Below are 13850 nucleotides of genomic sequence, written 5' to 3'. Positions count from 1 at the left end.
GCCAAGGGAGAGGTGTCTTAACTGTATCTTGTCCAATTCACACTGTACAGTCCTGGGGTACAGAGTCCTCCTTCCCAACCGAAGGCATGTCTCAATAAGCCAGACCTGTACCTAGTTAAAAACAAGAGAGAGCTATGTTTGCCTCCAGGTCCCTCTAGAGAGGGTGAATGAATTATTGCTATGTTTAAATACATGAGCAGTGAAAGGTAAGTGTTTGATGCTGGATAGGGCTTCAGTTTAAGAGCCCGTACCCGACTTTACAGTGGTAAAATGCAAAGTGGCTACACAACATGCAGCAAATGTGAACAGTCTCTCCTATTCTCAGGGACTGATTTATAGCTAAGCTGTGAGATCTGCTGTAGGTGCTGATGCACCATTCAGACAGGATTAGGGCCAACCACTCTGCTAAGCGATCAGAAATGCTAGGACAGCATTTCCAGAGGGAGCAGATGTCATTTGTTCCATTGGGCATGCCAAGTGCTGCCGGTAATGTGTTCTTGGTGGTGCAGATCTGGTTTTGGAACTTAGTTTGGGATTTTTCTTTCCTGGACCATGTGCTGTGCTCTTGAGCGGGAAGCTGAAATCACAGCCATGGCTGTTACCTGCATGTGGTCTCTTTGGACAGCAGGGTTGTCAATGCAATGACCGGCTCTCTTCTACAATAGCAGTGGGGCAGGGAGGGTACCTGGTTCTGGAGAATTCAGCTACAGAGGAACAGGGTTCACAACACAAGAGGTCCACTTTTGGGGCAGGAGAATGCTCCCATTCCCTTCTTTGAATGTATCATCCCTTCCGCATGTATTATCACATGATATTCTGAATAACAGACATCATGTACCTAACAGTATGAACAAGGACAGAAGTTTTCATGGCTAACAAACCAAGACAACCATCCCCCCAACTCTTATGGGAAGTATCATGGAAACCTTACAATCCATGCACAAGGGGATGAGGCCTTGTTTTGGTATGTTTTAGTGCTAGAAGGAACCTTATACTCTTTTCCAACTAGACTGGGGTGGGCAAAATATGGCCCGCAGGCCAGATCCAGCCCACTAAGACAGTCTGTCTGGCCTGTGGTGGGTACCTCGGCCTCACCTGCTCCAGGCATGGGGAGCAGCCTAGGCTATGGTGCACGCAACCAGTCCCATCGCCCCCAGGTGCACAGCAGGGTTGAGTGGCAAGACTTGTCCTGGCATCCTCCATAGCGGTGGTTCCTTCTCCTGCCAATGCTCTCCACCACCACTGCTGGACCTGGCCCCCCCCTCCAGGCACCCCAGCCCCGCCCCCCCCCCCCCCCCCCACTGCCATGGGCACTGGACAGAGTGTGCAGACGGGTCTCTGTGGAGACCTGCCTGGGACCTGTGAGGCCAGGCAGATGGGGATGGGGCACAGGCGGGCAGGGAGCAGCATCTAGGAGTGGGATGGGTAAGTGGGGCTGGGATCAGGATGGGACTGCATAGCAGCAACAGCATAGGGCCAGGAACAGGGGCCCAGGGCAGAGCCGTGATCCGCTGGCCATGCATCCCTGCAACACGCAGCAGTTTTGTGAGGAAGGGCGTGCAGGGAGTGGATTGCAGCCCTGGCCCTGTGCTGTCACCAGTCTGCAAGCCCAGTCCCAGTCCTGGCTCCAGACCTGCCTACCCATCCCACTCCCAGACACCACTTGCAGCCCCATCCCGTCCGCCCAGCCAAGCATGCCCTGCCCATATGGGTCCCAAGCCGGTTTGCATGGAGACCCTAGGATTGCCAGGTGGGGACAGTGAGGGGCTGGGCCCTGGCCCCGGGACACAGCTACTTAGGGAGTTTTGGTGAGCTGTTGTGGGCCAGGCTGGCGGTGCTGAGTCAGCCTGGTGGGGGTGGTGCTGACCCAGCTTGCAACAGCTCTCCAAAACTGCCTAAGTGGTCCTCTGGCCCGAATAATTGCCCACGCCTGAACTAGATCATGATATATTCTGGAAAATCTGGATTTAAAGACTTCAAACAATGGAGAATATAGTTTTTTTAATTAGTAAGAACCTCTCACAATGCACAATGAAGAACTCCGTTTATCTCCCTTGGATAAATGAAGGGCTGATTTGGCTCTGCTGGGATTTGAACCCATAGCTACTTGATTACTACAAAGCCGAGCTTGATCATTTATATGAAGTTCATAATGTATAAAGGCTAGCATTGAAGCGCATATACATTCCAGTTGCCTTTTTCAGAGGAGCAGTCCCTGTTCATTATGTCGTTACTACAAAGCTTCTTTGTGATTTTGATGCAGGAGAACAGAGGTCAGTGCCCCAATCATTCAGAAGTCAGTTTATGGATAAAATACAGATTAGAGAAAAAACTATGTTTTTGTGGGCGCACGCTCTAAGAATGCGCGCGCCTTCAATCATTGGGCAAAATGCTGATTTTTTTTAATGGCTGATTAACAAAATGTATCCCTTAGGACATAATGAACGTTTGAACAACAAAGATATATTATAACAAAATATTTCAGACTGCTACTTTGATGTATATGATCCGTGAATTAACAATAGACTTGCTGGGTGCTGCATTAGGCACAAGTCTTAGGCAGGTCCTCTGACCGTGCTTTCTAAAACAGCGATCCTCTTTCCATCCTTGTTTCCTCCCAATCCCTGCTTCAGTCGGCTGCACTCCCAAATTCTTTCTGTTCTTTCACAGAGAAGTAAGGTGGTCAGCCTCACGCCCAGCGCACCTCCGGGTGGTCTGACCTGTTTCCTGGTTGGCAGAACTTCCTGAAGCCCACCCTTGCCAGAGACAGAGGGGAAAAATCTCCTGCCAACTCACGTGCACATTAAGGCATGGTGGCCAAAGCCTGAAAGCTGCAGGTCCTTTGCTGTATATATACCTACGTGCCTAAGGTGCTGAAGGAGACCTGTACAGAGGCCAATTCCACTTTGCTTTGGCTCTCCACGATCACACTAGTTTCTGGTTTCATCGCACAAGTATCTCACTCCTGACAATGGTTTGGGCTTTCTATCTAGTGGTCGTACATGAGAGTTGCTCCTGAAGTTTTAAAAGCCCAGGCTGGTCAAACAGCCTGGAATTGTTTAGACCAGGGAGGGGAGTGCAGCGGTGCAGTTGCACCCCTCTTCGATGCCTACTCCACCCAAAGCCATGACTCTTTCGTAGCCATTTCTTGGGATAAAGGCACACCTCCCAGGCATCACCATACTGGTAGATCTACCCCAGTAGCATGTCTCTGGTAGTGGCTTCCACGGGAAACTTCAAAGGAAGATGCATGTTGGTCTTGCAGTTGGTCACGGTGCTCTAATCTGCCTCCATGTGAAGGTCTCATTTCTCCCCTCTTAATTAATCCCTAATTTAAGAAAATGCAAGGGAAAACTGTAAGGCTTTAATCTAATTATTGCTCCAGTTGAGGTGTTGCATGGGACTGGAGAAAAAGGAAAGGGAAAAGTTATTGAGTTTTCAAAGAGCTAGAAGAGTTCACTTGAAATATGCATTATTTGAAAAACAGAAAACATTTTCCTCTTCCAAACACTCTTGGCCTTGGTTTAGGGTTACAGTCCTTTTGGTGTGTGTTTACTAAGCAACTTTAATGGGAAGCATCAGCACTGCAAACAGCTCCATCCCCAGCAAAACCTCACAGTGTGTCATCAAAGCTGACTAAATCCAAGTAGCCAGGTGCAACTGGAGGCTGTTGCTGCATTATCCTGCAGGGGTATTCAATTGCTGGTGGGTTTCCAAAGCAAATGAAATATTACCCATCAAAGCATGATTTCCCTGCCCCCTGCTTGGTTCACTGAAAAACATTACAGAGCAAGATGAGGAAAAATAGCCTATAACATTAATTATCTCAGCAAGGATGTACTTATTTATTTAAATGTCATTCTTATGCAAACTCCACACCAGGGGAAGCACCAAAGGAAGCCCATCCAAAGCTCTGGGAGACCTTGATGTACATTTAAAAATCAGAATAATTGAGCAGGAAAACTTAACCAAAATGTCCAGTCACTTAACTGTTGAACTGAATTTCATTATTCAGTTTGTAGTGTAAAATTGATGATGTATACATGGTAGTCCAGAAATTATTTGAGAAGCAAGGGTTTTTTTCGGGCGATGTCTTTTACTGCACTGACTGCATTGTTGGGATTGAGTTAGACTAGCTTTCGAATGCAAGATATTTTTCATCACGTTTTGCATAATTCCCAGCCTATCACAGCTACAACATCACTTTTACCCTACCGTAACATGGAAGGTATTGAAATCCTCCGCTCACAATGGAGACCCACTGAAGAGTATCGTGTATTCGAAAGCTTGTCTAACTGTTCCAACTATACAGTTAGTCCAATAAAAGATATCGCCCTAAGAAATTCTTGCCTCCTGCTTTATTAAGCAGTTAAGAGAAGGATTTTCCTAGAGAGGACAGGAAAAAAAAACCACTCTGGAAATGACTTTTTCTCATTCACTATTGTACTTTACACCAATTAAACACCAAGAATTTAAACCCTTCATCTCTCTAAACTCTGGGTTAACATTATTCATCCTTTTTTAAAATTGATTTTTATAGTTTTGTTATGACTCTAACAGGGAAAAACCTAAAATAAAGGCTGAAACGAGGTGGGGGGAGAAAAAAAATCACATGATCATATACATCAGAGAAAACTTTGCAGTTGAATCATTACAGCAGGGTACTGGAGAGGTGAAATGTCTTGGGTTATGAGAGAGGCACTTGGCATTTTTACAGGCAAGCTATTTGATGCCATCTTAGATCATCCCATAGCTTTTCAGTTTCCCTTCAGCCTCTCCCATCCTCAGGGATTTCAAACTTCTCCACAAACTGTGGGCCCATTCTTGTCTTGTCGCTGTGACTCAGCCAGAACTGCTGCTGAAACAAGTGGGTTTTTGCACAAGGACTGCTGGAGCAAGGGCAGCACTAAGACACTGCACGTGGGGCAGAAGGCAGCAGGCAGCTGGTACAATACACTTCAATCAATACCGGGTGGGATTAGGGCAGGAGGAGATTTTGCCCACGCCCCGTGGAAAAACCTTGTAAAGAAAAGGTCACCGAGTCCTGACTGTCCCTACAATGATGATAAGAGCTTGCCTTTTTAAGGTTTCATGTAACAGAACCACATAAAGTACCCTGTATTAAAACAATAACCAACTTCTCTACCTCGGAGGGGAAGATTTGAGCCACGCAGCATAGATGCCTTGAAGGTCAGCTTCTTTCTGCTTTTAGAACAAAGAATAAAGGGCAGAACTGAGCCAAAACCTTGGATTTATGCAGTTTAGAATCAAACCCTGGGTTTGAATATAGATTTTTTTTTTCCTAATGGCAAATCCCAATCAGCTGAATTCAAATCCCAGCGCCAAATCATGCAGCAGAAATGGGCCAGGTTTCTACCTGGAGACCAAGCAAACAGCCTGTATGACCTAAATAAGCCTCATTAATGTAATTTTGATAGCTGATGTAACAGACTGCCAGTGTGGGCTCACCAGATTGACTTGAGATACTCACCCTGGGCTAGAAACAGTACCAGTGAACTCGGAGCAACCCCAAGGGTGGAGCAGGGGAGCCCTGCCCCCTGGAAAAGGAGAAGCCAGTCGAAAGAAGGGGTTTTCAATCCCCTCATTCGCATGGCAGGGGGATGGCCGGAGTTGGGGGCCAGCCACCCTGAGCCTTGGTCGGCCGGTTTGCCAGCCAGGGAGCGACGGCCGGAGGGGATAAAAGCAGCAGCCGAACGGGCATGGGGGCTGCTGACAGTGACTGGGGAACGACGCAGGAGACCTAAGAAGAGCTGGGGAGAGCTGACCCAGGGGAGGGAGCAGAGAGACCCCTCTGAAGAGCCTCGAAGGCCCTGGGAGGAGAAGGCAGCGGCAGTCGGCCGTGCCTGCAGCCCTGCAGCAGAGAGGGAGCCACGGCCAGGGCTTGGGGAGAGCTGGTGCCCCAAGGCCCCGTCGCAGCGTGCTGCGCGTGCCGGGCGTCCCAGAGGCTGGGGGCGGCAGTCGGCAGGCAGCAGCCCAGAGGGCACGCAGCATCCTTATCTGGAGCAGGGAGCTGGGCCGGTGAGTTGAGGAAACCCCTCACCTTCCCTGGGGACGCGGGACAGCAGCAGGCAAGGCACTGGGATCCTGAGGAGCAGCAGAGCGCCAGGACGAGGGTCCCCGGGAGCTCGGGGCACAGGCCGGCGCTCGGAGCAGGACTGGCGAGGCATGTGGGGTGCCCGGCCAGTCATCTGGAGCAGGGGTTTAGAGCAGTGACCCCTGGGAGCTGCCTGTGCTGCTGACCCTCTGCCACTGACTGCCCCAGAGGGGACTCAGTCCTGTCCCTTATTCTGCAGCTGATTGTCATCGGATGGAGTCCCTGAGCTTTGTGCTTGGGTCATGCTGATTGCGGCAGGAGCCTACTCTGTTGCTTGTTGCTTGCCTTTTTGGTTGCCATGGAGGGTCACCCTTCAGCCTCTTTGGGGGGTTGGGGTTTGATACAATTTGATTGCTGCAGTCCCTGCTGCAGTCTGTTGCTTATTGGGAAGCCTGCTGGAGCTGCAGGGAGTGAGCACCCTGCTTCCTTGTGGTAGCACCTCAGCAGTGGCTGAAAGCTGCCAGTTCCCCGACCTGCGGTTCTCGAGTCGAGGGTTGACTAATGCGTTCTGGTTTATTTTGTGGTTCTGGTTATGCCGTTTAAGTTCACTTGTAAGTCACCTTTCCTGTTATTCTTGTTTGATAAATAAAGTGTAAATACTTAAATCAGTTAAGTGTTAGACCTTCTTGGGACTACAGGCTGCTCTGTGGGGAGCTGGGGCCAGCTGGGAAGTAAATTGGTGCTGGGGAAGCCCTGCCCCACTCCCACTACACCATCCCTGACATTGGGCAGGGGTGGCAACTATTGGGCCGCCACCCAGGTTACAGTAATATTATTAAGATTTAAATAGTTTGCTTTCCTATTACAGAAGATGGAAAGGTAGAGGATTTTAGCTGAAAAAGATGATGATACATTTCTGAAAGTTACTGACCCACTATTGTAGGGTTGTGAGGTGCTCCATCAGTTGACTGCCTGGGGCGCTATCATTTCAAAATGGCTTTGGCTTGAAGCTCATGTGTTTTTCTTTCCTTTCTTCTATTCCTGCAGCTCATGTGCTCCTCGGTTCAGAAAGCCCTCTTTGAGGAAGAGGACAGGGTGAAGAAACTGCAGCAGAAGGTGGCAACCCTGGAGAAACGCAACAAGCAGCTGCGAGATAGGGTGAAGAAAGTCAAGAGGTCCCTCCGGCAAGCCAGGAAGAACAACAGGCACATGGAGCAGATGAACCGAAAGCTCAGTGAGAAACTCTCCTCCGCAGGCCAAATCCTGCACATTAACTCTTTAAAGCAGGAGAACTCTCATGCTACCTACCTTAAAGTATAATGCAAACTGCAGTGCGAATGCTAATGATATTGGTGACCAGAGGCCTTCTCCCACATTTATCATGTACTCCTGCTGGAGTCTTGCCTGCATTAGAACAGGATTGGGCCCATACACCTTGTCTACACTGGGCTTCAAACCACGCATGAAAAAAAAAAATTGAGCTCCACTTAGGAACCGTTCTAGATAAGGAGGATCCAAACCAGATTTGACTGGGCACTGTAGACAAAAGTCAAACTGTCTTAAGGCAGCTTCACACCTTACTGGGAAATATCCTGGAGAGGATCATTAACACATTTGGGATCTATTTACTCTGCCCAGCCACACAGAGTTTGAATTCAGATGATCTGGAGCGATGGCTAGGCTCCAGTCCCAGTCCCGCTGTTGATAGAAGCTTTTGCATGGACTTCCCACGGGGGCTGGAGCCGGCTGGTGGAAAGGTATTTCAGATCCAGTTTGCAAGCAGGCTTCCATGTGCAGTGTAGACAAGGCCTCCCCTTTTGTCATCACTGTTTTGAGGTATGATGGAGGTTGCTGGGCAACCTCAGCTTTGCTTAGATACTGTAGAGATTGCGTCAATATCAACAGGGCATTAAAATTAAGGTAGTTTATATATGTATATATTTTTAAATCCTATAGAAAATATTTTTATTACACATTTGATATAGTCTAATTTCTTAAAGTATGAAGTACCTTCTGTTTCTTGGTTATCTCATAAAGAAACATCCTCCACATTTTGTGTTAGGCATTGCCAAGACAGATCATTAACTGCATTATTAAAATGGCTTGGATTAAGGCAACAGTCCCAGTGGCTGACAGAGTATACCTTAGGTATATATTTTGGTGCATGTTAGCCAAGTGATCTTCCTTTGTGTCAACAGTAGAGGGGGCAAAAAAAAGGTAAAGGAAGATGTTCCAAATGTTGTCATTTTAAATATTTATTTTATAACCAGTTTAGTTGGCCTTACTACAAGTACGCTTCATGCATGAGGACAGGGGCAGCCAGATTTTGCCCAGCCCAGGGCAACATTGACAATTTGCCAGGGCTACACCTGACTTGCATAAAATGGACCACATTGCGCCCGACCTTCCATAGGTTGATGCTTGCCACAGTACTACACTTCCCAGCATGCAAAGTTCTGCCTGCCAGAGTCTTATGGGGTCACCCCAGGCACAGCATGCTGGGACATGTAGTTGCCACATTACCACGGCGTTGAAGAAGCCATGCTTGGCTTTGCCAATCCTTGCATTAGGACCCAGCAGGCGCCTGCTCTTATATTTATGCAGCCATTTGCTGGAATCCAAGCTGAACTCAAAGGTTAACCATTGCGTTGTTTTTTAGGAAGCAACTGAGCTTTAATTGTCTTCCAACTCTGCTCTGGTTGGAAATAGCAGCATATTTTGTTTCTCTTGAAATAATACTGGCATCTCATAAGAGCCTCACTCCTCCACGAGCTGCAGCAGCTTCAAAGTGTCTTCCTGTTAAGTCAGCACAATTCAAGTTGAGTAGAGGATTTCCAGAGAGCTGCTACAGACTTGAGGCTTCCTTAGCTTTCGAAAAGCCATCAGTGGGTTTTTACTCAAACATAAAATCCATAGGAAAGTATCTAGATTTTGTTTTGTTCTGTTTTTGAACTGCTGTTTAAATAAAATGAATGGTTTCTCTGGTATTGGAACAAACCTCTTGTGTTTAATTTTTCTTCAATAAAACATGTCCTCTCTGTTATTCACTTATGTTTTAGAAAGAGGTCTGGGGGCGGATCTTACTAAGAGAACTTCATTTTGTCTTTGTTTTTTTCAAGGAAGAAAGGGCTTTTGATCAAACGTTTTCACAGAAAGTCTTCCTTTTTTGGTCCTCTAAAAAAATTGGAATTTTTCATTTCATTTTGGAGAGCAAAATTCAGGTTTTTTTCTTTGATTAAGTAGTTGTTTCACTTTTCCTCTTGGGGAAGAAAGTAAAGGTCCATTTCTGTGGGGACCAGAAACAGAAATGCATGTTGCAAATCTGTTGAATTTCCCCGCAAACCAAAAAAATGTACTAAGCAAAAACATTTTTGTTTCTTTTGAGGGGATTTTGGGGATAGCTCTGAAGACGTGATTCATCAGTCTAAATACTAGACTCAGAGCCAGGCGCTCTTTGAGTTCTGTCCTGGGCTGCACTTTCTCTGGAGGTTTTTGTTACTCGATGTAGACTAGGATTTTCAACAAAGTGCGTGTGCATTTGCTATACCCAGACATGTCCACTCAATTACACGCCTTATTAATGTGAAGTGACTTCATTTATACATTGAATCCTGGTAACTAAAATGTACCTGGTGAGGCTGCAATCACAGTATACCTGAGCCATAGAGCTTGAGGCAAAAAGACAGTTACAGCATCCAGCCTGATCACTTGCATATCACGGGCCATTTATTTGCCACACATAATCCCCGTACAAAATTCAGTCTTATGTAAATGACCTTAAACTACTTGGCTCTCCCCATCTGTAAAATGAGGATACTCTTTACCTCAATCGTAGAATAATGAGAATGATGGCACTTTGAATGTATTATTTGTGGACTCCATCAGCATGTGTAGGTGACAGGAGACCCACATTTCCACACCTATTGCTACTTTCCTGGCTTGTGCAGCATGACTTGCATTGCTTGAGAGGTGTATTACTGTTCTAAGTAAGGACTGACATGTGCCTGTGAATGGACTATGTATATACATACATTCACACTGCACACACCACCACCATGGTGATCTGAATTGTTAGGGATGGACTTTGTAAGAGAGAAATACTGTATTGTTCCATCCAAGGAAAGGATGGGGCAGAAATATGCAAGACCAGATCTTGGTTGGTCATTGTGTAGCAGTTTTGAAAGGGGTTAATGCACGTAACTGGCTAACTGGGTGTATCCACTGCCAGTGACTGAGCAACAGAAAATAAGAGCCTACTACTGTTACCAGGTAAGTAACTCACTCATTTAACTCAACGAGCAAAAGGCTTTGGGAGGTGAAAGTCTTAATGCTCTCTCTGATGGGTGTTGCAAAGCGGTACCGCGTGAGAACTGGAACTCGACTACATCCAGTTGTTAAAGGAGCACCAGAGGCATGGATTTGGCCCAAACACACTTTTTCATAGTGACCACTGAATGCAACACATGCCTCAGTAGCAGTGAGAAGACTGTCCTGCTTCTGCCAAATGGCCCTCAAGGAAAGCTTCCTCCATTACCTCTTTCAAGTGCAGCTGCACCCCTCCGCTAAGAAGCACAGTGTACGACAGCCCATGGGCCGGATGCAACCTGCCAGGCCACTCTATCCGGCCCATGGGGCCCCTAAAAAATTTAGAAAATTAATATTTATCTGCCCCTGGCTGCCTGTTATGCGGCCCTCAATGGCTTGCCAAAACTCAGTAAGCGGCCCTCGGCCCAAAATAATTGCTTGCCCTGCTGTACAATGACATGTGAATCCTTTTTTGGAGACACAGAACGAGGCTCCTAGGCCAGAGAATCCGGCCCCCGTGTTCTCAGGCAACCATTTGTCTTAAAAGGTCAACAAGAGCAGTGGTTCCCAACCTTTTTTATACTGTGGACCAAAGAATTTTGGCAGACTGGGTATAGAAACAATCCAATTTGCATATTTAAATCTAATTTTTACATGGGGGGGTTGTGAGGAACATCATCAATAAAGGAGGAGACAATAGCTAAAAATCAGTCATACACATCATTAGCTGGCTAACGTTAGCTAGCTAGCTGCTGAGGAGACAAGGCAGACATTAGTAGATACGGCAGTCTCGGCGATATGGAAGTGACTAGCCACAGTTACTGCAGTCCAATTTCAGAAGCTAAAGTCGCCGTCAATGGCCAAGTGAGGACATTTTCACCCAGCCAGTTAGCATGCCGGGGGCCTGGCCTGGGCATTGAATTGCCACGACCTGGCAGCCAGCCCTTCACAGCCCGATACCGGGCCACAGCTCAGTGGTTGGGAACCTCCAAACAAGAGCATTTAGTCTGGTCCTTCTCACTTAACAACCACAAAGCCTTGCACAAGCCACAAGTGAACAGAAAGGTAAACTAGGGTGCCACCAGTGCCTTGCTACTGCAGCTTGAAAGATGTTCATATAATCCTCAATGAGGACCACATCCTGTCCTATGAAACGTGACAGCAGTACGTGACAATTTGCATTGGAAACACGGCTTCTTGAATCTCAGATCTGGCGACTGGTTTGACCTGTGTACAGGAGCTGAACCCACAAGAGAGGCATCAGAGAGGTGGCTAAAGAGCTTTAGGAGCATCAGAGCACCCCAACACTTTAGTGAGATGAGAGAACACCCCCGCCTCCCACCACCCCAGTAATACATCCATGGGGGAAAAGACACTTCTTACAGCACCCTGACAGGCAACCAGGAAAAGCCTTGAAGTCTATGATTTCCAGGGCTCTCCAGCAGAAATTAAGTTCCTTCCAAGCCCTTCATGGGAATTGCAAATACTCTAATCCATATCTGATAAGCTCAGATTATCACACCAATGCCCTTATCCCCCATCTTCCACAATTGGATCAAGTTCTACAATGCAGCAGTCCTACACCTACTTTTTTTTTCAGATCATCCCAAAACTTCAGTCCTCTGGTGGCTGTAAGCCTCCTAATTCCTCATCTAAATATGTTTATAACCAGTTTGTATCTATTTGATTTTGTTCCAATACAGTTAACTTCCATCATTCTCCTCTACTATGTGCTCTGCAAATGTATTTGTGCAGACTAATCCTGTCCCCTTCTCAACCTTCATTTTGCTACGCTAAACAAGCCAAGTTGCCTTAATTTTCTCTCACAGGATAGGTTCTCCATTCTCCTAATGTGCTCATCGTCCGTCTCTATATCTTTGCAAGTTTCAATTATTATTTTTTTCAACCTAGGTGCCTGCACGCACTATTTCAAATGGGATATTACCAATACTTTATACCATGGTACTAATACTTCCCTGCCTCTGCTAAAAATATCCTGCATAATACAGTCTAGAGTCACATTCATCTGTTCCTTGGTCACACCTCACCAGAGGTACGTAGGCATCCGATGCAAACCCGTATGCCCCGCCTCCTCCATTCACGCCATCTTATAGCAAAGGTTCTTGGTACTAGTCCCTTGATGCACACTCTTGCACTATTCATGTCATACCATCTCTAATGCTCCACTCCACAAGTGATCTAATTCAATGGTGCTCAGCTGTTTAGTGTGGCGGGTCGGATGAGTGATGAGGGGTCCTGTCCATGGACTGGATAGGGCCCTGAACCACCTCTGCTCAGCTCCACACCACAAGAAAGGGAGCCCGTGCTGCCTTCCTTAGCCCTCTGCTATAGGATGGGGCCCCGTGCACCTCCCGAGAGTCTGTGCTGCTAGATGGGGGCCCTATGCTGCCTCCGCTCAGCCTCACACTGCAGGATTGGGCCTCACTGCCTCCAGCTGGCCCCTGTGTGCTCTGTCTCCATTGCTAATTCAGTGTGCTATTTTGCCCATGGGGCTCCTCACAAGTCCAGAAATTTGGCAGCAAGGAAGCAGCAATTTCTGCTACACCACCATATTTTCAGGCTGCTGGAGAGCCCCTGAGTGGATCTGGCCCACTGCCTGGAGACTGAGCACCCCTAGCCTAATGCTTCCTTTATAATAATCCACTCTTCCTCCAAATTGGCAATCCCCCAGCGTTGTGTTGTCTACACATTTCATAAGTGCACAACTACTTCTTGCACCGGGGTCACTAATGAAAACGTTAGACAGGACAGGTGTGAAGACCACGCCTGGCGCAACACTATTAGCAATTGCTGCTCTTTGATAACTCCCCCTGCAGCATAACCCTTTGCATGAGTGACTGGTGCCTCCTAAATCTGGGGGGCACCCACAGAAGCTGTCAACCCTGTCAGGGGGGCACCAGCCCTACCAACAGCATCAGTATCTCCCATCAGGAAGGTACCAGCCCCATCGGGGGGGCACATGCACCCCCTACCAGTTGCCTATGACCCTTTGTAGCCTCTCTTATTCAACTCCTCATCCACATACACTCAACCAAGGCTCTCTCACTGCTGCTTTTCATGGTACATTCAGCATACCACCTACGTTCAAATCCCAGTCCTGCTAATTTGGACAATGATTCACAGTTGAGAGATAGCCCCCTGTGAAAAAAAAGTACTGGATTGGAGCCAGGAGTTGCACTTGTACCCAAACTACAAAATTAATGCCAGTCAGAGAAACAAGGCACAGGTATACACCCTGCTGACCTGCTTTACATTATTCACCCAACTAGGAGCCCTAGTCACGGACCAGGCCCCAAAAACGAAGATGAAATGTCTGTATACGATACCCTCCGTTCATCAGTAACCTGTGCAGATGCCAACAGCAGCATGACTAGAATTGGAAGACCAGCATCTCCCTGATCCCTGCCCTTGGCATCCCAAACAGAAGGCTATACTCAACCCCAGGACACAGCCCCTTCCCAACATCTGC

General features: G+C 47.3%; 1 protein-coding gene across 1 annotated transcript in view; it reads left to right on the top strand.

Annotated features, from left to right (window-relative positions):
* Positions 1-9040, top strand: part of CCDC3 (coiled-coil domain containing 3) — a 74021-nt gene extending 64981 nt beyond the window's left edge. The window contains exon 3 of the mRNA XM_090041800.1: positions 7103-9040. Coding sequence (XP_089897926.1) covers positions 7103-7375 — 273 coding nt within the window. The 3' untranslated portion in view covers positions 7376-9040. The remainder of the gene's footprint in view (positions 1-7102) is intronic.
* Positions 9041-13850: the final 4810 nt, after the last annotated feature.

Source organism: Crocodylus siamensis, chromosome 4 (genome assembly GCF_052110815.1).
Source record: "Crocodylus siamensis isolate JL-2025a chromosome 4, ASM5211081v1, whole genome shotgun sequence".
Classification (NCBI taxonomy): Eukaryota; Metazoa; Chordata; order Crocodylia; family Crocodylidae; genus Crocodylus; species Crocodylus siamensis.
Note: the sequence above shows the minus strand (reverse complement) of the source record. Positions and strands in the feature narration are given on the sequence as shown.